General features: G+C 45.9%; 1 protein-coding gene and 2 long non-coding RNA genes across 5 annotated transcripts; all 3 read right to left on the bottom strand.

Annotated features, from left to right (window-relative positions):
• Nucleotides 1–10,172: 10,172 nt before the first annotated feature.
• LOC307037610 lies at nt 10,173–14,076 on the bottom strand. Of its 3 annotated transcripts, XR_013807722.1 has the most exons (7): nt 12,165–12,269; nt 11,890–12,059; nt 11,541–11,779; nt 11,202–11,453; nt 10,919–11,114; nt 10,612–10,842; nt 10,189–10,495 (listed from the first exon to the last, which is right to left on the bottom strand). It is a non-coding gene; the product is annotated as an uncharacterized lncRNA (long non-coding RNA). The 3 variants fall into 3 exon arrangements; XR_013807720.1 differs by lacking the exon at nt 12,165–12,269 and adding an exon at nt 13,790–14,076 and having other exon boundaries at nt 10,173–10,495; nt 11,541–12,059; XR_013807721.1 differs by having other exon boundaries at nt 10,175–10,495; nt 11,541–12,059.
• LOC307037611 lies at nt 12,297–13,159 on the bottom strand. Its single transcript, XR_013807723.1, has 4 exons — nt 13,129–13,159; nt 12,936–13,019; nt 12,685–12,855; nt 12,297–12,594 (listed from the first exon to the last, which is right to left on the bottom strand). It is a non-coding gene; the product is annotated as an uncharacterized lncRNA (long non-coding RNA).
• A 2,666-nt stretch (nt 14,077–16,742) lies between the features above and the next one.
• Nucleotides 16,743–21,963, bottom strand: LOC307035369 (uncharacterized protein). Its single transcript, XM_079674579.1, has 5 exons — nt 20,804–21,963; nt 19,481–20,062; nt 19,229–19,372; nt 18,310–18,565; nt 16,743–18,183 (listed from the first exon to the last, which is right to left on the bottom strand). The coding sequence occupies exons 1-5, from the start codon at nt 21,551–21,553 to the stop codon at nt 17,522–17,524; spliced, it is 2,394 nt and encodes a 797-aa protein (XP_079530705.1). The 5' UTR covers nt 21,554–21,963; the 3' UTR covers nt 16,743–17,521.
• Nucleotides 21,964–22,873: the final 910 nt, after the last annotated feature.

Genomic DNA, 22,873 nt, shown 5'->3' with positions numbered 1-22,873 from the left:
TATGCTTGTCTGCAAAGAGGGACATGCCTGGTCCCGCCCAGGTGTTCTTCTACGGCTAGTGTCCAGCCAGCTGCGGTATCATCAAATTTGACCCGCCATCGGAGGGCCTCCTCCCCGGGTCCAGCTTCCGGTGCTTGGCGGTCGGTTCCTCCAAACTGTGGGATTGACTCTGCTCCTGGGAGCACATATGCTTGTCTGCAAAGAGGGACATGCCTGGTCCCGCCCAGGTGTTCTTCTACGGCTAGTGTCCAGCCAGCTGCGGTATCATCAAATTTGACCCGCCATCGGAGGGCCTCCTCCCCGGGTCCAGCTTCCGGTGCTTGGCGGTCGGTTCCTCCAAACTGTGGGATTGACTCTGCTCCTGGGAGCACATATGCTTGTCTGCAAAGAGGGACATGCCTGGTCCCGCCCAGGTGTTCTTCTACGGCTAGTGTCCAGCCAGCTGCGGTATCATCAAATTTGACCCGCCATCGGAGGGCCTCCTCCCCCGGGTCCAGCTTCCGGTGCTTGGCGGTCGGTTCATCCAAACTACGGGTAATCCTGGAGCGGACATAAACAAATAATGATATTTTACAGGACATGATGGATATGTGTTTTTTCCAGGCTTTTTGGAAATAAACCAAATGTGATTTTGCAGTGCATGATATAGCTCATTTTACCCATGTGATGTTGTGCAGTACATTACTGAGCTCATTTAACGATATGGTCTACCAGGTGAAGTGGGATGCTGCCATTTCCCAACTGGTCTCCGGAGGAATATAAGGAGAGTTGACAGGGGACTCTGCCCAGTGCTCATGAACCAAATGAGGTGTGTGTTAGAGGGGAAAGGCTCTGGCTGTTTCTGCAGCCTCTGCATCTACCTTCTCTCCCCACCCCGATACCAGCGCGTGCCTGCTGTAAAAGGCAGGTGCACGGGCTCTCACTTCCACTAACTCTGAGCCTGGCTCCCGAGCAGCACGTTCTCCCCGGCAGTCCGCCAGCAGATGAAAAACACCCACCTCTCCGCCTCTTCCGAGGGACGAGGGAACCGCGCGGGGGGGTCTGCTGGAGGTTTCTGCCGGGTGCTCCGTACTGCGTTTCACCGGGACCTGGCTCAAAAAACTCGGAACTCTGACTCCAGTGCGGTGTGGCGGTCTCGCCCTGGCCGTCCACCGTGCGCCTCCGGGTACCTGACTCCCCTGCCTCCTCCGGGGGCAGGTGCGAGGGGTTCAATGCCTCCTCCCCCCGCTGCGGCGAAAGCCGGAGCGGGACGGAGCGCCCGGAGGTACTGTTACCCCCACGTTTTGTACCCAAAACTGTCTTGTGAGTTCGTGGCAGAACCATGAAACAAAAAACAATCAATGTATCGGACCCATCGCCAGTCGCGTTGGTGCGGAGGTGGGACCATTTTAACCAGGTGGTAACCCAAGTCCTCCCCTTGGTCCGTGTTCCCTGCATTGAAGCATCGGACCCATGGTTGCAATCAGCAGTTGGCTAACGCATATAAACGGAGAAACAGAAAACTATTTAAATAGAATTCATTGTGTGTGTTTTTGGAAGGATGTTGACCGAATGCCCGGTGTGCAGCCTCCGCTATCTGGCTTTGAATAAGCACCTTAAGCACAAACATGCAGTGCGGAACCTGGATGAAAGAGGCATCATTCTTAAAATGGCCAGTGGTAGAATAAATGTTCGGACCAAACCCTGTCCCATCACAGGGTGTTCGTATGCTGGGAGGAAACTACACCGTCATGTAACTCGTGACCACCCTGAGTTCTCCCGAGATGAGGCACATCAGGTCATGGCAAGGCTGAAGCATAGTGTGGCCCTGCAGTTGCTCCATGACCTCCGAGAGACTAATCCCATCATTGGAATGGCTACATCATTGGATATAGACAATGAGGAGGAATACCCGGTGCACCCTCCACCCTTCTCCCCACATACCGAGTGTGACGAAGAGGACTGCATGCAGGTGAGGCTGGACAATGTGGCATTGAGGGCTCAGAAGGATGCCCTCATTGATGAGGTGAAGACCCTGCGCTCCAGGCTAAAACAGGGTCTAAAACCCAGGAAGCAGAATGCCACTGCTGCTCTGCTTGAGGAAGACGAAGAATGTATACGATTTAAGGGCGTAGCAATCCCAAGTACCCCCGACATGAACTCAGTAGCCTCCGGCAGCAATACCCCTCTCAAGACCCCGGTGAAGACTGTCATGCGGTCCATAGAAGCCTCTGCGAGTGAGACCCCCCTCAAGTCTGTGATGCGGTCCCCAGAAGCCTCCGGAAGCAAGACCCCGGTGAAGACTGTCATGCGGTCCGACAAAGCCTCCGGTAGTGAGACCCCGGTGAAGACTGTCATGCGGTCCCCAGAAGCCTCCGGAAGCAAGACCCCGGTGAAGACTGTCATGCGGTCCGACAAAGCCTCCGGTAGAGAGACCCCTCTCAAGTCTGTGATGCGGTCCCCAGAAGCCTCCGGAAGCAAGACCCCAGTGAAGACTGTCATGTGGTCCCCAGAAGCCTCCGGTAGTGAGACCCCAGTGAAGACTGTCATGCGGTCCATAGAAGCCTCTGCGAGTGAGATCCCTCTCAAGTCTGTGATGCGGTCCCCAGAAGCCTCCGGAAGCAAGACCCCGATGCAGACTGTCATGCGGTCCGTAGAAGCCTCCTGTAGTGAGACCCCTGTATGCCAGAAGACCCGTGCGTCTGTCTCCAATAAGCTGAAAGCTAATCTGGCTAAGGACTGGCCCTCTTCCCAAAATCAATGGTGCACTGGGAAGGGACTGCGGAATACCATGCGTGAAATCACGTTGCCTAAAAGCATGGAGACGTACATTCAGACATACAGAGGTCATTGTGAGGGTCTTGCACCGACAGTAAAACGGAAAGAGAATTGTATGTCCAATGTCAGCCGGATAAAGAACTTCATAGTATTCATGGCCCATGGTTTTGACCGGCTGTCAGACTGGCTGTTTCTAAAAGACACAAAGAGGGTCCGTGGCTGGAGCAAGTATATTTCAGAGTCGGGCCGGACAGTCACAACATCGCTGTTGTTCCTGAAGACTGTGAACCATTTCCTGAGGTACTTGTCTGCATCAAAGCTCCGGGGGTGCAGGCTCACCCAGTCTGATATGACCAACATCATCAGAGAGGTGAAAGCCAACATTAACGATTTGAAAAAGTCTGTCACTCTCCACCAGTTTAAGGTGAAGAGGGACAAGCTGGATCGTCTGCCGAGCCAGGCGGAGCTTCTCGCCGCCATGGCGGCCGCTGAGAAGCGCATCCCTGATCTCCTTGACCTGATGGCTAGCAATCCGACCTCAATCACCCAGTACCTGCTATATGGCTATCTAACCCTCCATTGGAGCCTCCTGTATGGCCACCGTCCGGGTGTGTATGCAAACATGACCAACACGGAGGTCTTTGAGGCGGACAGAAGGGGCACTGCTGAGGGCTACATCATCCACGTGCAGGATCACAAGACTGCCAAGACATTTGGTGAAGCACAGCTGGTGCTTACAATAAAGGAGTTTAGCTGGGTCATGCGGTGGATGGGGATAAAAGAGGGCTTGTCGGGTCCTCAGAATGAATTCTTCCTTTTCACATCGGGGAAGCAGGCTTCCAAGAACCTGAACGCTCACTTGAAGAGGGCTTGGGCTGATGCTGGGCTAGAAACAGCCGTCACCTTCACCATCTTGCGCACTGCCCTGGCTGACAATATCAAGCATCACCAAGATCCAGAAAGCAGGTCGATTCTGGCTAGGTTTATGTGCCACGACGTAAGCACTGCAGACCGGTTCTACGCGAATACGCCTGGAATAAAGGAGGCATTGAAGATCCGCTCCATGTTCAGGGCGGCGGCAGCAGCTGCAGCAGCATCATCATCAGAAGGAGGTCTACCACCGTCAGCTACCTCCGAAGAGGATTCAGGGGCGGAGAGCAGCGATACCTCTTCTTCAGGACCGATTGGTACTCCTGATGAGGGGAAAGGGGCCGTGGACTCAACCTTTTTTCCCCGGTGCACTGTACAAGTTAGACGGCTAATATGGCCCCCAGGCCCCTGTTAATCATGTTGTTATTATGTTTATTTTGTATACTGTTTTTGTAAAAGTGGTGTGATAATTAAATAAAAAATAAAAAAAAAACATTAGTATAACCTTGAAGGTTCCCAGGGGCAAATACAGTGCCTGTCATTTTGCAGGATATAATTTAACATGTAACCTCTCCTGGAAATGGACATACTCTGTGCATTTCCAGGAGAGGTTCCATGTTAAATTATATCCTGCAATATCCTCCAAAGAAGGGGTGGTAGTGTCATGAATAAGGCCGAATATGTATGCCGATGTGCGGACGGTAAAGCACCGCAAAATCCACCCCTTTAGGGTAACCAGGGGCATGAAGTTCTGTAGGGTGTGAACATCTGGGTTTAGTCCGAGTGAGGAGTGCTCGAGCGTGGGAGGATGTGTAATGCAGAGGAGGGGAACAAAAGGTGTGTGCAGGAGCAGGGAGAAAAGAGAAAATAAAAAGACTCAAAGTGTTCCACCTTCCAGCAGCAGCAGCAGCGGGCCCGCTCTGTCCGTGGTGCTGAACACCTGCCTGTCTATGTGGAGTACAAAAACAAACAAAGACAAACACCTTTAAGGTCACCAGGGGCGTGAGGTTCTGGTTCTGGCGGTGTGCATGGAGGGGTTTAGTCCGAGTGAGGAGTGCTCGAGCGTGGGAGGATGTGTAAGGCAGAGGAGGGTAACAAAAGGTGTGTGCAGGAGCAGGGAGAAAAGAGAAAATAAAAAGACTCAAAGTGTTCCACCTTCCAGCAGCAGCAGCAGCGGGCCCGCTCTGTCCGTGGTGCTGAACACCTGCCTGTCTATGTGGAGTACAAAAACAAACAAAGACAAACACCTTTAAGGTCACCAGGGGCGTGAGGTTCTGGTTCTGGCGGTGTGCATGGAGGGGATAAGTCCGAGTGAGGAGTGCTCGAGCGTGGGAGGATGTGTAAGGCAGAGGAGGGTAACAAAAGGTGTGTGCAGGAGCAGGGAGAAAAGAGAAAATAAAAAGACTCAAAGTGTTCCACCTTCCAGCAGCAGCAGCGGGCCCGCTCTGTCCGTGGTGCTGAACACCTGCCTGTCTATGTGGAGTACAAAAACAAACAAAGACAAACACCTTTAAGGTCACCAGGGGCGTGAGGTTCTGGTTCTGGCGGTGTGCATGGAGGGGTTTAGTCCGAGTGAGGAGTGCTCGAGCGTGGGAGGATGTGTAAGGCAGAGGAGGGGAACAAAAAAAACCGAATACAAATAAGTTAAAGTGTGAACCTCCAGCAGGGCAGGTGCTGCTGCTGCTGCTGCTGCTGCTGCTGCTGCTGCTGCTGCTGCTGTGAAGGAGGACGAATATTGATGCTTGTGTTCGGACGGTAAAGCACCGCAAAATCCACCCCCCCTTAAAGGTGACCAGGGGCATGAGATTCTGCAGGGTGTGAACATCTGGGTTTAGTCCGTGGGGGAGTGCTTAAGTCCGGGGGCCCGGGGTCTCACGGTGCACGAGGTTATGGAAGTGCAGCAGGGCAGGTGTTGCTGCTGCTGCTGCTGCTGCTGCTGCTGCTGCTGCTGCTGCTGCTGCTGCTGCTGCTGCTGTGAAGGAGGACGAATATTGATGCTTGTGTTCGGACGGTAAAGCACCGCAAAATCCACCCCCCCTTAAAGGTGACCAGGGGCATGAGATTCTGCAGGGTGTGAACATCTGGGTTTAGTCCGTGGGGGAGTGCTTAAGTCCGGGGGCCCGGGGTCTCACGGTGCACGAGGTTATGGAAGTGCCACTGTTGCCGGAGGTCCTTAGTCCGTCCTTTGGGGCTCTGTCAGGGGCTACAGAGAGGTGGTTTTCCCGGTCCCTCTCCTGGAGGTATGAAATAACCTGAGCTCCATGTGAGGGAGCCGTGCTGGAGCTGCTTAGTCCGTCCTTTGGTGGTCTGTGAGGGGCTAATGAGAGGTGTTTTCCCCGGTCTATTTGATGGAAGTCTGACACGAGCAGAGTGTGCATGCTTTGAAACTAATCCACCCACACTTAGCATGCTATTTTAGGGTATAAATCGTACCTTGTCACCATGCACTGTGCTCCCTGGGACGACGCGCCCTCCTGTGGGGACACATGAGAACTGCACTCAAATCACTTTGTGCTTTTTAAACAGTTTAACATATTTTTTTCCACATTTAAAAAACGCTTTCTGCCCTGGAAATCATTTCTAATCATTATTACCGTTATGGAGGGGCTGCAGGAACACTTTCCCCGCCTTGCAAACATTTATTCCTGGTTCAAATAATCAATTTGTTCCGCCTGCTTTGCGTCAGCACCTCTGCGGCTGTCGGATTAACACAGATGAATGCACTTTTAACACTCACGCAGCCAGAATTCCTGCTCTTTTCCTGGGTTACAAAGTGAGGTGACGCAGCCTGTCCTCTGAGTCTCCCCGCCTCTCATAGACTTATTTCTGGGTAAAAAAAGCCATGTGCTCCGCCCCCTGGATCTCTGCATGTGTGTGTGTGCCTGTGAGTCTGTGGCTACTGTCCACATGCCCGCATTAGGAGGCACTATTTTCGGATACATTTTCTCATTTTCACCACTTTTCATGTTTTTATTATGTATATTGTTATATTATTATTATTATTATTATTGTATATATGTATACTGTGTATACTGTTTTTGTAAAAATCATGTGATTATTAAATAAATAATAAAACATGAATATAACCTTGAAGTTTCCCAGGGGCAAATACAGTGCCAGGTGTCAGACTATTTAAACAATGTTTACCCAGGATTCCGACACCTTCCCTGGCTTGTAAAATGCGGTGATGCGCCCTGGAGGTATCAGACTATTTTAAACAACTTTTCCCCGCCTTTCAAACACTTGTTCCTGGCTTATAGCCTGTCATTTTGCAGGATATAATTTAACATGGAACCTCTCCCAGGGGCAAATACAGTGCCAGGTGTCAGACTATTTAAACAATGTTTACCCAGGATTCCGACACCTTCCCTGGCTTGTAAAATGCGGTGATGCGCCCTGGAGGTATCAGACTATTTTAAACAACTTTTCCCCGCCTTTCAAACACTTGTTCCTGGCTTATAGCCTGTCATTTTGCAGGATATAATTTAACATGGAACCTCTCCCAGGGGCAAATACAGTGCCAGGTGTCAGACTATTTAAACAATGTTTACCCAGGATTCCGACACCTTCCCTGGCTTGTAAAATGCGGTGATGCGCCCTGGAGGTATCAGACTATTTTAAACAACTTTTCCCCGCCTTTCAAACACTTGTTCCTGGCTTATAGCCTGTCATTTTGCAGGATATAATTTAACATGGAACCTCTCCCAGGGGCAAATACAGTGCCAGGTGTCAGACTATTTAAACAATGTTTACCCAGGATTCCGACACCTTCCCTGGCTTGTAAAATGCGGTGATGCGCCCTGGAGGTATCAGACTATTTTAAACAACTTTTCCCCGCCTTTCAAACACTTGTTCCTGGCTTATAGCCTGTCATTTTGCAGGATATAATTTAACATGGAACCTCTCCTGGAAATGGACATACTCTGCGCATTTCCAGGAGAGGTTCCATGTTAAATTATATCCTGCAAAATGACAGGCAACAACTCTCTTCCAGACGTTTAAAAACACTTTTCCGACTATTTTAAACAACTTTTCCCCGCCTTTCAAACACTTGTTCCTGGCTTATAGCCTGTCATTTTGCAGGATATAATTTAACATGGAACCTCTCCTGGAAATGGACATACTCTGCGCATTTCCAGGAGAGGTTCCATGTTAAATTATATCCTGCAAAATGACAGGCAACAACTCTCTTCCAGACGTTTAAAAACACTTTTCCGACTATTTTAAACAACTTTTCCCCGCCTTTCAAACACTTGTTCCTGGCTTATAGCCTGTCATTTTGCAGGATATAATTTAACATGGAACCTCTCCTGGAAATGGACATACTCTGCGCATTTCCAGGAGAGGTTCCATGTTAAATTATATCCTGCAAAATGACAGGCAACAACTCTCTTCCAGACGTTTAAAAACACTTTTCCGACTATTTTAAACAACTTTTCCCCGCCTTTCAAACACTTGTTCCTGGCTTATAGCCTGTCATTTTGCAGGATATAATTTAACATGGAATCTCTCCTGGAAATGGACATATTCTGTGCATTTCCAGGAGAGGTTACATGTTAAATGATATCCTGCAAAATGACAGGCTACAACTCTCTTCCAGACGTTTAAAAACACTTTCCCCGACCATTTAAACATTATTTATGGCTTGTAAAGTGCGGTGATGAGCCCTGACAGTATCAGACTATTTAAAGGGTTACCAGGAGCATGAGAATATCCTCCACAGAAGGGGTGGTGGTGCCGTGAATAAGGCCGAATATGGATACCGATGTGCGGACGGTAAAGCACCGCAAAATCCTCCCCCTTTAGGTTAACCAGGGGCATGGAGTTCTGTAGGGTGTGAACATCTGGGTTTAGTCCGTGGGGGAGTGCTTAAGTCCGGGAGTCCGGGGACTCACGGTGTGCAAGGTTATGGAGGTGCCCATGTCAGGGACACATGCTGGAGGTCTGTGGTCCGTCCTTTGGGGGTCTTGGAGGGGCCACAGAGAGGAGATTTCCCCGGTCTCTGTCCTGGATGAGTGAAATAAACAGAGTCTCCATGTCAGGGACACATGCTGGAGGTCTCTCTCCCGAGAGTGGACGTCCATTGCCTGTAAATTGGTCTAACATTAGGTCTGTCACTTTGGCTAACCGCACCACTGTCTGTCGTCTCCCGCAAGTGGACATCCATTGTCACTTTGGCTAACCGCACCACTGTCTGTCGTCTCCCGCAAGTGGACATCCATTGCCCCTAAATCGGGTCAGGGTTGACGGTTCGGGACGTCTGACACTGCGCAACCGGCGGTTCCTCCGTGCCTACACGCCGGCCACACCCTGCGCCCGCGAGCAGTCGGCTGCGCCGTCGCCGCCGCCCGCTGCCCTGGGTCATCAGCCCCCACCTATCCACCCGGGCTGGGCGACGCCCCAGGGGATTGCTCAGCGGCCGGCTGTCGGGCCCCGCGACTCGGCTATTGGCGCTTCCCCACCGACGCCTGCTGATGGGGCGTCCTCTGACCTCGCTGTTCCTACGGGTGCCTTCCTGGGTGCACCGCTCCCGGTGCCGCAGTCGCCGCCGACGCTGCCCCAGCCGACTCGGCCGGGCCGCTTGAGGAGGCCGCCTGCACGTTACGAGCCCGAGTCTGGCAGCTGGATACGGGATGTAGACCGTTAACCTATTCCGGCCCATAGCTTTCCGGTCTGGGGGGGATGAAGAGTTTATCGCCGGCCACTAGAGGGCAGTGTCACTGCTGTCGCTGCCTGGTTATGCCGTGCTCTGACCCGGAAGTGCCGAGCGGCCATTTTAGTTCAAACATTGTTCATGCACTCCGCCTCGAGTTGAGACGTTCGTCCACTCATTCATGTAAGACTGTTTCCACTATTATATTATACCATATATTATACTATATATATATTATACTATTATACTACTATACTCTGTTTCGTGGTATATATTTGTGTTGATTGAATTGCATGGATGTAATACTTTGTCAGCTTATCTTGCTGCATTATTCTGTTTTAGGGTGTCGTCATCCTTGTCAATAAATCACCGAAACTGACATTGAGGAGTGTGTTTCTTCACAGCTGTTTGTCTGACTGAACAATATCATGCTTGTGACCAACCCGCGCCTTTTTTAATTAAAGTACCCAATTGAACTTTCACAGAGACTCCATTTAGTCTCCTTTTAAAGCTTCTCTCCTGGACGGGAGAATAACGAACACAGTTTACAATCTGGTGAGTTCCCCGACGTGATCCCGCTGACCGAGGAGAGAAAACCAACCGGCTGTTTCCTGGAGACGCTTGCAGCCATTCGACACACAAGAGCTCACAGTGTTTCCCACAGATCTGAAATATACTTGGGGGGAAGGTGCCAGGGGGGGGGGCTGCGAGCAGTGTGAGCGGACCGCGGGGCGGGCTTTGTGACGTGCAACACATGTGACAAACAACAAGTTTTAACAACAGGTTTATTCATTAACTTTACATTACTGTATGACAATATTCATTTTGTACAAAGATGGCACTGTTTGTCAGAGCACTTAATCCGTCTAGGTTTGTTGAAGAACAGCTCCAACGCCTGTGTGTATGAGAACGCCTCATCCCATCCCACTGGTCCACTGACTGCTATCCGCATACATGCAGCCAGGTGCTCCCCTTTCAGTCGGTTTCTCATGTCAGTTTTCATCTGTAAAACAGACAGTTTGTTTTAAATGAACTATACAGAATGACATGCAAGACACGTACCCTGTTCATCGTACAAAAATCCCTCTCGCAGTTTACACTGGAGACAGGGATGACCAACCCCGCTGAAGAGAGAAGGCTGAGGTTTGGGTATATTTCTGCCCATTCGTCCTTCTCACTGGCCAGGAGCTGCATGATCTCAGCTTGTGTCTTGTCCTTCAGAGATTAGCCAAGGCAGGGCAAATGAGTATACAGTATAATTGAAACATTTACAGATGTCAAAACAAGCAATTCTAACCGTCAAGTTCATATTAATTTAGGTATTTACCAACCTTAAATGTTCCTTCAAGAACATGCTGCTTGTAGGAGGTCCACTCTTGGATAACTGTGGCATCCTGCCCTGGGATGAATTTGTTGGCAAGGGTCTGCAACATTGAAATGTTGGTTACATCATTGGAGGTAACTGCCTTTGGACCCAGGACACTGAAGGCCCCCAGCACTTCAATATGCTGGAACCTGCTCTCAATGTTGCTCTCCAGGCTGCAGATGTAAGGTTTGAGGACCTGGAATGATATTATAAATTTTTCAGTTCAAGGAAAATAAATATTGGAATGTAAAAGTAAGAAGGGATGTATTTACATCTCTGACAAATCTGCCCCACATATCTTCCCGGGGGCGCTCCCCTCCTGATCCTCTCCTCCTCTCCGGCAATGCTAAACGCCCCAAGTCCACCTGGGTTGTCCAAGTCTTGGTGTAGGCGAGCAAGGAACGTTCCGGGGAGTGGGGTCTCGCCTGCCTCCAGAATTCTCCTCAGAGTAACAAGTGTGACTGGCACCTAAATGTGGAAAAAGACAACAATATAATAGGATGGATAATGCAAATAACTGGGAGCATCAAATGCATTTCTTTGTAATCTACCTACTCCTTTATGTGGAGAAAGTTCACATCAGCTCTCTGAAACACCTTAGACAGCATTGCAATGTGGGGCAGCACATCTGCCTGAAGGTAGAGGGCAGCCACAAAGCGGTATGTGGCACAGACATTATAGACCTTTGGCCACTGGGCACTTCCTTGTGGTTGCTTCTTCCGCCAGAGCAGCCAGCACAGCTGTAAGGTTCCTCTGGAGGTTTTGAACGGCTAGGTGCTGCGATAGCCACCTTGTATCTTTCACCTCCTAACAACAAGTAGAAACACTGGTAAGTAAAATATATGTAAATAATATGACACCACAATAGTATTATGAAAATAGGTGAAAACACACCTTGACTTTCAAGTCGTTCAGACCAAGAGTGGTAGCGGCAGCACTCAGTGTGGCTGACCTATTTGCACTATTTCGGAAGAATAGGTGCAGTCCCTGCAGGTGGTTCCTGAAGTTTGCCATATACCTGACAGCATTTGAGGCATCTTTGCATGCCAGTGCTAGTCTGTGAGCAGCACACGCTACAGAAACCAGCTTTGGAAAACCGTCTGTGAGCTGCTTTGCCACTCCATTCAGACGGCCTAAGTTTAAGAATTAAATGCAGTGTTGAGGGCGTCATTTTGTTTCCTTTAATAACAGCTGACAATACACATTTCACACAATCCATTAGATTTAACCATAAACTCCATACCCGTCATCACTGCTGCACCGTCTGTCCCGAGTCCATAAAGCCTGTCTACCGGGAGATCCTTCTTCTGTAGTACACTCTTGATGGCAGCAACAACGCTGTCAGCTTTCCCATCTTCCAGAGTTACCAGGTCAAGGAAGTGGTTGAAAACATAACCCTCTTTATCCAGGTGTCTAAAATAAAAATGTATAGGTTTTCACACATATTAATAAATATTAAGTTTAACTAGGCCTACATCTTTATTTAAATGCACATCATACCTTTAAAAAATACCCCACCTAACATGTAAATCCAGCTGGCGGTTTACAGATACATCTGTGGTTTCATCAACCTCTAGACCTGATTGCTTGAGATGACCTTATCTCTTCCAAAATAGGCGACTCTATTATCTCTGCAAGGATCTCCAGCATTTCATCCACTATTCTGTGTGATTGATAATTGTTTCTTTGATCCACCTGAGAAAAAGACATCATTTAACATTTAGCTGGTCAAAGTTCTTAGTTTCACAAGCATCATTTTGTACTAGGTTTACCTTCAGATTTTCAAAGGAATCACAACCCAAAAGCTGAGCTAAACTTAAGAGCTTAGGGTAGTTGGTGTGGTGAGCCATCTCATTCTTTACTAGCCAGTAAAGACATTTGAATCCACCTATGACGGCCTCATGCTCCATAATAACTGTGGGCTCAAAAGCCTGCATCACTGAGTAGCCTAGACCAAGGGCAAAAACATAATTCATTATATGAGCCAAACATGGTTGATAGGTTGTAGAAATTAGCTTTACATAAAAAAATGATATACCTGATGCAAGTGAGACCTGATGCTTTACACTATATTGATGAGGCTCTGAGGAGATGTGGCGCTCGATATAATCCTTGCGGAAAACAAGAATCCCAACTTCTATGAAAGCCCATTTTAAGGGGCCTTTCTTTATTGGAGGCTTGTGTTGCCTGCAGATTCGGCAAAACATTCCTTTTTAAAAAGAAAAACGTGTTAATTCTTACAAAAAATAAGTTTTATTACAAATATGAACTTGCAAATGCCATTCATACCATGCTGGGTGAGGTAGAGCTAATTCTTGAACTGTGGCATTTTGAGCCAATCAGGGTTCCATCCTGAGTGGCGATGCTTGGAATCTGAAAATAATGCATTGGTATTACTGCATTTAAATGGTAGAGTTCTCCTTGCTATTATACTATGTCTGTGTCTGTGTCTGTGATGCTTGGAACTGTGCTGCTTGTTCACCTGCACCTGCTTGTACCACACTGGGACCTGCTGCTGCTTGTATCACACTGGGACCTGCACGTGCTTCTACACTGGCACCTGCTGCTGCTTCTACCACACTGGGACCTGCTGCCTCTCCCTCAGTACTCTGACTAGTTGTGCCAGCATCTTCACTGACCACCGGCTAGAATTGAAAACAAGCTTGAATCTAGTTTGGTCTCTGCATTGCAACTCACTGTTGACTGCAATTGTATAATTTCAGGTCAAATGAACCGACATATATCATTATTGAGACTTATGCATTTATTATTGCCATTGCAAGCAAAATGCTAACATTGGCTAAGTTACCTGTGGTCTCTCCTCCTCTCCTCGTCTCTCCTCCTCATCCTCACGCCGTATTCTCTTAAAATATTTTTGAATACTATTATCTGAGGAGTAATGCAGGGGAAATTAACAGTCTAACCTTAGCTAAAGTTAATCTGTGTCCTTCTAACTGGCATAGCCCGAAGAGAAAACAAATTATAATCTTTTTTATATTTAATTTAGCACACGTAACTTGCACGCAGCAAAGTTGGCCTGGTTACGTTAAATACACTCTTAGTTGCCACTAACTTCAAATAATTCGAATCTCCTACCAAAGTCAGAAAACAGCAACACAATAAGGAGAAAATAGTTACTTTACCTTAGTGTCCGCGTCTTCTAAATTAACGTCGTCTTCTCCGTTTTTCGTTTCCCTCCACGCGATGGCAGCACGAACAGGAGGTGTCGAGCGAGGGATCATACACTAGTTAATCGATCGCAGAGCGAACAGGGGGGGATTATTGTCCCCTAGTTAATCAACCGCAGAGCGAACAGGCACAGGAGACGTAGAGCGAGGGCTCATTGTCCATTAGTTAATCACTCGCAGATGGCGTCGCTCGCGGACGGATACATTTTTTTTTAAAAAGGTCCGAAATATACTTGGGCGGGCCTTAATATACCTGGGCGGCCCGCCCAAGTATTAACATTGTGTGGGAAACACTGGCTCAAATCAATCGGTACGAAGATGCCTCTTATGACAAAGATTCTTCACTAGTTAAACTAGGCAATGTTAGATTTGTGTGCTTGACGGCAGCCGGCAGATCCTGAAAATAGCTGTGCATTTTAATGTTAAAACAACCCAAATTGATAAAATAATCACTCTAAAACCACGAGGCGTTGTTTTGTCAAAAGCAGGGTGAGTTCACACTTTCTTTTGTTCCATTAACCCCGCATGCTATTAACCATGTGTGGATGTTACATTTTAAATATAAATGTGTGTGGACATTGTACTTCGGATAGGTGCCTTGCTGTTTTCACGTAGGTGTCTCTTGTTACGCTCGTAGTTAGTTAGCCTATGACGTAAGGGTATATAGCCCATTTGACGATTTTTGTTAAGATCTGGAGACATAGCGAATCGGTTAAGGGCCGAGTAAGTGAAAACCAGCAGGGCATAGTGAATCAACTCAGGGTTAAGTAACCGAAGTCAGTGCTTTAAAGAAAGTCCTTTTCAAGAAAAGGCTTGGTTAAGGTCTAAGCCTTTATCAGTGGTTAAAACTGTTCTGTTTTAAACAAGATATTGCAGGTGGGTTACGGTAATCGGAATTACAACAGCAGTGCAGTAATAAGACGACGGTCTATTATTAGTCGCTGATAGGTCTCCATATTGGTCCCGGTTTGGCGTGTCCAAATAGCAACAGTTAACCATAGTCGACTATAAAGTCAAATATTACGTGAACAGGTTTATAGCTAGTGCGTAAGGGTTCCTAACTTTAAGTGATGATATCAATAAGATAAAGCCCATAGTCGACTATAAAGTCAAATATTACGTGAACAGGTTTATAGCTAGTGCATAAGGGTTCCTAACTTTAAGTGATGATATCAATAAGATAAAGCCCATTTTGTTCATAGTAAACTAGATAGAAATGTTGTTATTTTAAACTAAGTGTTGTTTTGGCTTGGATTTCAGGGTTTATAATACCACACCAGTGGTTTACTTTGTTACAGTTCGTTTAAAGATCACCTCGCCATTGTTTAAACTCCCACCTGAGAGCTGCATGGACAAATCTCTTTGTCTACAGGTCAGAGTGCGAAATAATCGGGTGCCATCTTGTTTACACCCCACATGTGGAAAAACAAAGACAGGGCAATCGCCATTTCGTGAAATGCAAATTCAAAGCACTCCTTTCTTTGTTCTTATGCAGCTGGTTTCACTCCAATGAGGCATTTTCCTGACCTCCATCTTGTGAATAACAAATAATACTTCTGGTCACAGTTGGAACTAGAAGGCTGAATACATTTTTGGATATTAAAGGGAAGGATTGTTGTATTTTCAAAGTTTTGAAGTATTGCTGCTGGCAAAAGTGTATTGGTGGATTATTGATCTAATTCTGCTTGCAAATGTGTTTTGGCGGTTTTTGAAATATTCCTGGTTGCAAATGTGTTTTCGCGGTTACGTGCTGTGTTGTTTAACCATAGTGTAATGTTCTTCCTATTTTAAAGATACTTTTAAGGAAAATAAATGTCTCCTTGTTAAAAACAACTCAGTTTTGCAACAGCTATTCCCTAGTGGATTAAGCTAGGACATTAAAATAGCGCACTCTGGTGGTAGTACAGAATTATTACACAAATAGAAGAAACACCATACCATGTGAAGTATAATTTTAAGTGTTATAAATAAACATAAGCTTGATCGCCAGAATAGAATTGCAAAGTGGTTTCTAATTATAAGATGAGAAACTTTTAATAATAACATAACCTAGACTGTAGAATATTCAAACACCACTTTATTGAAGCTAACACAAGTTGAGACATTTGCATAATGTCATACACTTCAGTATGCACTGTACACAGTGGATTTAGATTTTTACCACAGATTTCTATTTTCATATTTCAAAGTCAAAACCATACAGTACACTGTACAATTTTTATTTTTAACAATTTAAAATTTGCACAAATTTTATATTTTAATTTACTTTAATAATATTGAACTTTCTAAAAAAAACAAAAAAAAAACAACAACAACCCTGATTTAAAGTTAAGATCGGATGACATAGGATATTATTTATCAGGAACAAAGGTGCTAGTCGGAGGATTAATGCTTCAATCTTTGATAACTTCATAATTTCATTCGAATAGGAAGAGAACATGCCACTTAAACAAACTAAGTTGAGACTAGACGCAGAGCCAGGCTCAACAGCAGATATCAAGGGAAGGATACAAATCAGATCAGATGCTATAACAGTTCCAAATCTTAGACAAAAGACATGGAACCACATGGAGAAACTGTTGGAACAGTGGCAAACGAGAGGACTGTTTCCAGCAGATGATCAGCCTGGACCAACCAAAGCCCATAGAAAAGCTGTAGTTGAACATGAGAATGCTGAATACCTACAAAAAAAAAAAAAAGCATGGATCAAAGCCGGACAACCCTCTTGGTATGGACCTGAAAACATTGCTATGAACACAGGGTATCTGCAGGATTCATAGAGATGAATTTACTACCTTTTACTACCTTTTTTACTACCTCCACAATATTTTTTACTACCAACACGACATCAAGCAGCAGCCCTTTTTGGACTACTAATTATAAGGTATTAGTGTGACACTGTCACACCCGTCATACATATCAGGTACACTAATGTTTAATTGTGATCATTAAGTATTGTCATTGTCAATTGTGTTTTTTTTTGTAGTGTTGAGTTGACCCTTAGCCCTAATAAAGTGAGTAATAACCTTGACACTTCTTAAACACATATCACTTAACAACCATAAATATTAATAATAAAGTGTCACATCACACACACTTACTCACAAACACGCATTCTCTCACAAACACGCATTCTCACACACACACACACACACACACACACACACACACACACACACACACACACACACACACACACACACACACACACACACACACACACACACACACACACACACACACACACACACACACACACACACACACACACACACACACACACACACACACTTAAGCAGTTACTGGTGCGTATTAATAATGCGTATTAATGAAAAAAATTGAAAATCAATCAAATAAATAACTTTGTTGAACAATATGCTCTGAGGACTACAGCTTTCAAAGATCTGCTTCAATATAACATTCACCATATTTAAACACAATAACGTGTGTGAGGAGTGCATGTATGCACATGTCTGTGGGTGCGCCTTTGTATGGATGTTGTTGTTGTTGCAATCTACATTGTATCTAAGTGAATCATTTAAAACAATAACTGTAGGGGTGTACGTGTGTGTGTGTTTGTGTGTGCGTGTGCCTGCATTCGTCTGTGGGTGTGCCTGTGTGCAGTTGTTGCAATCTACATTGTATCTAAGAGAAACATTTAAAACAATAACTGTGAGGGGTGTACAGTCACAGAAGTCTCAGTTGTGAGGACTTATCTTCAATTATTTTCTCCAATTTGCAGAGCTCTTCTTTTTTTTCTTTCTGCCTTCTGCGAAGGGTATTGGACTTGATTATCAGTTCAGCCATTTTGGACCCAGCCTTTCCCTCAGCCTGCTCGGCCAACTTGTCCGCGTCCTTTTCCAGTGAGTGACAAACACGGCGAAGTACCTCTTCCTGTCTTCTGAGGTCCAGAAGCTCCTCCTCCACTGCCTTCCTCCTCAGAGCATGGGCAGCACTCTCTCTCTTTTTCTTTTCACTGTCAAGGTACAGTCTGTACTGGGATCTAGCTGATGAGGCAGAGGCAAGGAGCTCCTTTGTGAGGGGCACTTTCAAAACACCACCACAACTGTTGATCCTGTCACAAACTAGTCTCAGTGATTCCAGTGTGCGGTCATGGAGATTGCATGTCTCCACCTCTTTGTTCACTGAAAATCCTCTTTCCACAGTGGCTTGGCCATGGGAAAGAAGGAGGAGACTCTGGCAAAACTGCAGCAAGTCAGGGTAAGGCCTGCTGAGGGTTGTGTAGAAGAACACATCAAGGCGGTCCTTCAGTGGCTTGAAAGCCAGGAAACGTTCATCCCGTCCTTCCACAGAGGTCAACGATTCGAACTGTTGAATGATAACATCACCTACAATATTGACAAAAACATAATCATTAATGACATTTAAGTACATTTCAAAGTAGAACACCCTTAGAACATGGCCTTCATTTGAATGACCTTCCCTGTCCCTAGACATACTGTATTTTTTCTTACCAGCTGGAATGCCACCTGTCAATCTCTTTCCCTGAAGGAATGTCTGCACTACACTCTTCATTTGCTTGATGCACCACTCCGGTTCTTGGTGGATTTGTGTGGGATCAAGGCATGCAATGTGCCTAACCATTGGAACCTTTAGGGGGGATTTGTCTTGCAATTTCATGACAACCTTAACAAGGCACTGCAAACATTCTTTCCTGAAGGTTAGCAGAGAGAGCTCCCCTATCTTGCCTCCTGGTTTGCTCTGAAGGGCCTAACAAATAGAGAACATTAATGTTCATACAAGGATATTTATTTGTCACATATATAGAGATACTTGTGTAAAACCTGTGGGGAAAAGATGTTGGTTGTCTGCTCTCTGGGTGTGTGTGTGTGTGTGTGTGTGTGTGTGTGTGTGTGTGTGTGTGTGTGTGTGTGTGTGTGTGTGTGTGTGTGTGTGTGTGTGTGTGTGTGTGTGTGTGTGTGTGTGTGTGTGTGTGTGTGTGGGTGTGGGTGTGGGTGTGTTTGTGTGTGTGGGTGGGTGGGTGGGGGAGTGATGGGATATGTGAGTATAGTTCAGGATGAGTTCAGGATGCATAAACATTCACTGCTATGATTGGAAATTAAACTATGACAAGTTACACATTTAAAACAATCCTAACAATTTAACCAGAGTGAGAAAGAGGTTTGGTATATCCTCATGGCTGTGGTTCAGTTTAAGCCTCAATGCCAAAGGCCTGGTGGTGAAGACCACTGAAGTTTGAAAGATAACCATTAACAACCACACAATTACGATAGCTATATTGCTTACCACAGAGGTGGTTAAATAATGCCCAATGTTACTCATTCATTTTCTACCCTAATAGTTCGAAGTAACTATTTATTTGTGCCGACAGCACATTTCATGTATGACATTGAAAGTATCTGCAGTAATTACCTTGATGGCAGATTCAGCACCCAGGCCGATGTCCACATTTTTCAGAGCCACCCAGTTCTTCTCCTCAGACACCTGGATTGTGATAAGTTGCAGTGGGCTTCGGTCCTGTATAAGTTCCCTTTTAACAAATCGCCGCAGTAAAGCCTTAAAAGAACAACAAAAACTGTTAGCAATCAAGTCACACCTGTCAACTGATACAGTTTAATCACATTCAAATAAAGACAGTTACTCTACAGGAATTACATTTCTTACCATCAGGAGTTCTTTCAGATCTTTAGCAAAAAAGGGCAGCACAGGCTCGTCGGTCTGATATTTGGTCAGGAAGGGGTTGAAGCTTCGTGCAACTGACAAGAAGAACTGGAGCTTTGGAATTATCAAATTATCATCCCGTGCTGCCAAAATGATATCATATGACGCCGTGTTTGGGTTTGTCACCTTTTTCTTCTGAACAGCATCAACATATGTTAAAAGCACAGGCCAAATGTCGACAGCTCTCTCAGCCACAGGGACATTTTCCACCCATCTGTGGCCACAGAAAGATCGGGGAAAGGTAGAAGATCCTGTGGTGGCGGTGTAATCTTCTCTACGGGCAGGAACATTGTGGAAGATGTAGTGCATAGCTCGCAACAGTTTGTCTACCTGCCATGTTGCGAATCCTGCCTTCATGGCATTGTGGAGGGTGTGCAAGCCACAACTGCCAACACTGATGAGTTGTGCATCCCCATGAAGCTCTGAATGTTCGTTCTGAAGGAGCTTCAGCAGCTTGAAGTTGACATTTGGGCCATCCATACTGACAGACAGCAGGTGTCTCAAGTTGAGTTGTGCAACACATTCCTGTGAATTGTCACAAAAAACAAAGTTTATTGAAAATTTTAATCTGTCCTGTGGTTTTTGGTTATTCATAAAATAGACAATAGATAGACAGTAAATACAGTGCCAGTAAGTATAAGTCAAACGTGTTTCCCCCTTTGTAGTACCAGTATGCATCTTTCAGAAATATTAACCAAATCCTTCATCAAAATGTGACCCTGCAAGGCGAAACCAGTCGCTTTGGTAAAATGTACAAAACTAAGTTATTGTTCTCATATGAACGGCCATAAACTAAGCTTTCCAACGATATGTATATTGAGGCTATTGCTAGAACAATCGTTAAGATAACTGTATCCAAAGTGGCATGGTTCTCCTGTCATGATAATGCTAGAAGAGGAGAAAATCACCTTTTTAAGCGGCGTTGACAAATGGTATGACTGCTAATGTGTTGCATCTTCACCGGGCTTAACAGTCAAAACGTATGTTTTTCCGTGATTTGTCCACGATATGAAATGATATGTAGACTGTATACTGTCAAATTATGCGAAAACATGAAATTCAACATTTTAACCCGGATGTTTGTTTACCGTGGATTTTCTCAAAATAGCATTGAGCGCAAAGCGACTGATATCGCCTTGCAGGGTCACAAAACACACCCGACACACACGTCGTGTAGGCTAAAGCTTAGGCTAACTATGACATAAACATTTTCAAATGGGCATATAACGACAATAAGAAAGAACAAACAAGAAAATATCAACTCACTTTAATGCTTTGCAGCAAGTCTTCAGCCCTTGCATGTCCAAGAAACTGTGACCCAAAATATGAAGACGTCACGCGGTCATCTCTCCAGAACCGAACGTGAATATCCATTTGCTTCTTCTTGGCGGACTGGTTCAGAGACTCGTCAAACATGACAACATATGGCCCAGAAGCATTGATGCTATTTATAAGAAGCTTCTTAAAATGTGGAGCAATGCCAAATCCAAGGATATACGATGTCTTATCTTTGCCACAAACAAAACTTTTGGCTATGTCGGAGTCAGTGAACATGTTTTCGAACAATTCCCCAATGCCCTCATTCGAATTGAATGAATGATGGTTAGCTGCTGTGTTCAGGCACCAGAGAACCTCAGCCCTGAGGGCTGATGTTTGTGGCGGTAACGTCTGCTGTTTGGCTATCGCAGCCGTGGTGGTGCTGGTGGCACTGGTTTGCTGCCGAGGTGGTGCGACTGTTGCTGATAAGTTGGCATGATCTGCCGCGATCTGTGTGGTGCTGCTGCTAGCATCGCAAAACAACGAAATCGGCAGCTGTCCCCCCCTCACCCGAAGCCGCTGCTGGTGTATAGCCGATCCACTGTGGGACTTGATAGCAGTAATGCCGTTCCAGGTAACATTTATAGTTTTTTTGCAGACACTGCAAAATGCTTCACGGTCATTTCCTATGACGGGTTTAAGCCAGTCTTTATATAAGGGGTCATCAACCCATAATTGCGAAAACTTGCACTTCCCCATTTCACACTAAATTTGCTCGAATTTGCTAACATCAGAAAAAGTAGACTGCAACTGTGGCAAAAGGCGGCTCTGCTAACGTCAATTGTTGGAAAAAGGCGGAAAATGTTGTAAGCGTCGCTGATAGGCTATGAAGTCCACACAGGTTACCTCTACGTCATTGCTATCAACTACGCCTCACTCAGGTCCTGTTAGCACCGTATATATTTTTAAACTACGTAGGCTAGATGAAATTCAAACATGCAGACACAAATAATAAGCAAACAATGGAAACTCATTATATATTGAGGCAGAGTTTTAAAAAAATTACTACCAAGTCAAATTGCGTTTGTTACCTTTTACTACCTTTCAAGGGCCTTAATTTGGGTAGATTCTTTTTACTACCTTTTACTACCTTTTACTACCGCGCGGACACCCTGGAACAGAGCTCAACAAAGGAAATCTAGAGTTACAAGTCTGGTACTCCGTCTAAAATATGTCAGCCAAGAATCAACGAACAGCATGTATGTGGCTCAAGGAGCAGAGCTCACAGCAAAGGAAGATAAGAAAGAAAAGACAGAAGAAGCTCCAGTAATCCAACCTTCAAAGCTCCTTCCAAGCCTGACAAATGCGCCTCCTCCCTACATGACAGAAGAATACAGTTTCTTTCAACCCCCAATACAAGCTCCAACTCTAGGTGTTTTAGGAGGAGTAGTGGAGTTGGACGGTCTCCCCACAGCTACACGTGTCAAAGACTTGGGGTATGAGGTAAGACTCCTATCTGGTGAGCTCAACAGAAGATTGGAAGAACTAGGCATAAGAATGGAAGAGGAGCTCAACAGAAAGATGGAAGACCTCAGCAAAAGTATGGAAGCACAACTCAAGAGAAGAGAAGGCGAAGGTTCTCCAGACACCACAACCGTAACTGAAGCTGGAAGACTCAGGAACTGCTCAACACTCATGCTACCGCTGATAGCGGCTGGAGAAGGAGGATTGAAATACCAATCATGGACTCACAGAGACATGGAAGCATTAGCGGCAAAACTACCTCCACTTACACAAGGAGGTCAGAAGTGGGTGAATGATCTGGAGAAATACACAGTCCAAGACCACCTGTGCTTGGGAGACATGAGGGCACTGCTTGGACGGATAGAAGGAAGACTAGAGGCAAGAGCAGTGGATTCCAAGGCCAAATGCACCAACTCTCCAGATTACATTTTCTTCAACAAAGTCAGGTCGAGGTATTGGGCTGCCATTCGTCAAATCTACCCAACAACACGGAGTTTACAGGCCCTCAACTACCTGAGAAAAGAACCGGGGGAAGACATGTATGCCTTCCTGAAG

This window comes from Notothenia rossii (assembly GCF_949606895.1).
Source record: "Notothenia rossii genome assembly, chromosome: 4".
Classification (NCBI taxonomy): Eukaryota; Metazoa; Chordata; class Actinopteri; order Perciformes; family Nototheniidae; genus Notothenia; species Notothenia rossii.
Note: the sequence above shows the minus strand (reverse complement) of the source record. Positions and strands in the feature narration are given on the sequence as shown.

Excerpts from the sequence above, each read along its gene's own strand:
- LOC307035369 (XM_079674579.1), bottom strand. The coding sequence starts at position 21,553 with ATGGGGAAGTGCAAGTTTTCGCAATTATGGGTTGATGACCCCTTATAT. Across the intron at positions 20,063-20,803 it reads ACTTGCTGCAAAGCATTAAA|GAATGTGTTGCACAACTCAA; the intron begins GTGAGTTGATAT and ends GACAATTCACAG. Across the intron at positions 18,566-19,228 it reads GTGCTGAATCTGCCATCAAG|GCCCTTCAGAGCAAACCAGG; the intron begins GTAATTACTGCA and ends TCTATTTGTTAG.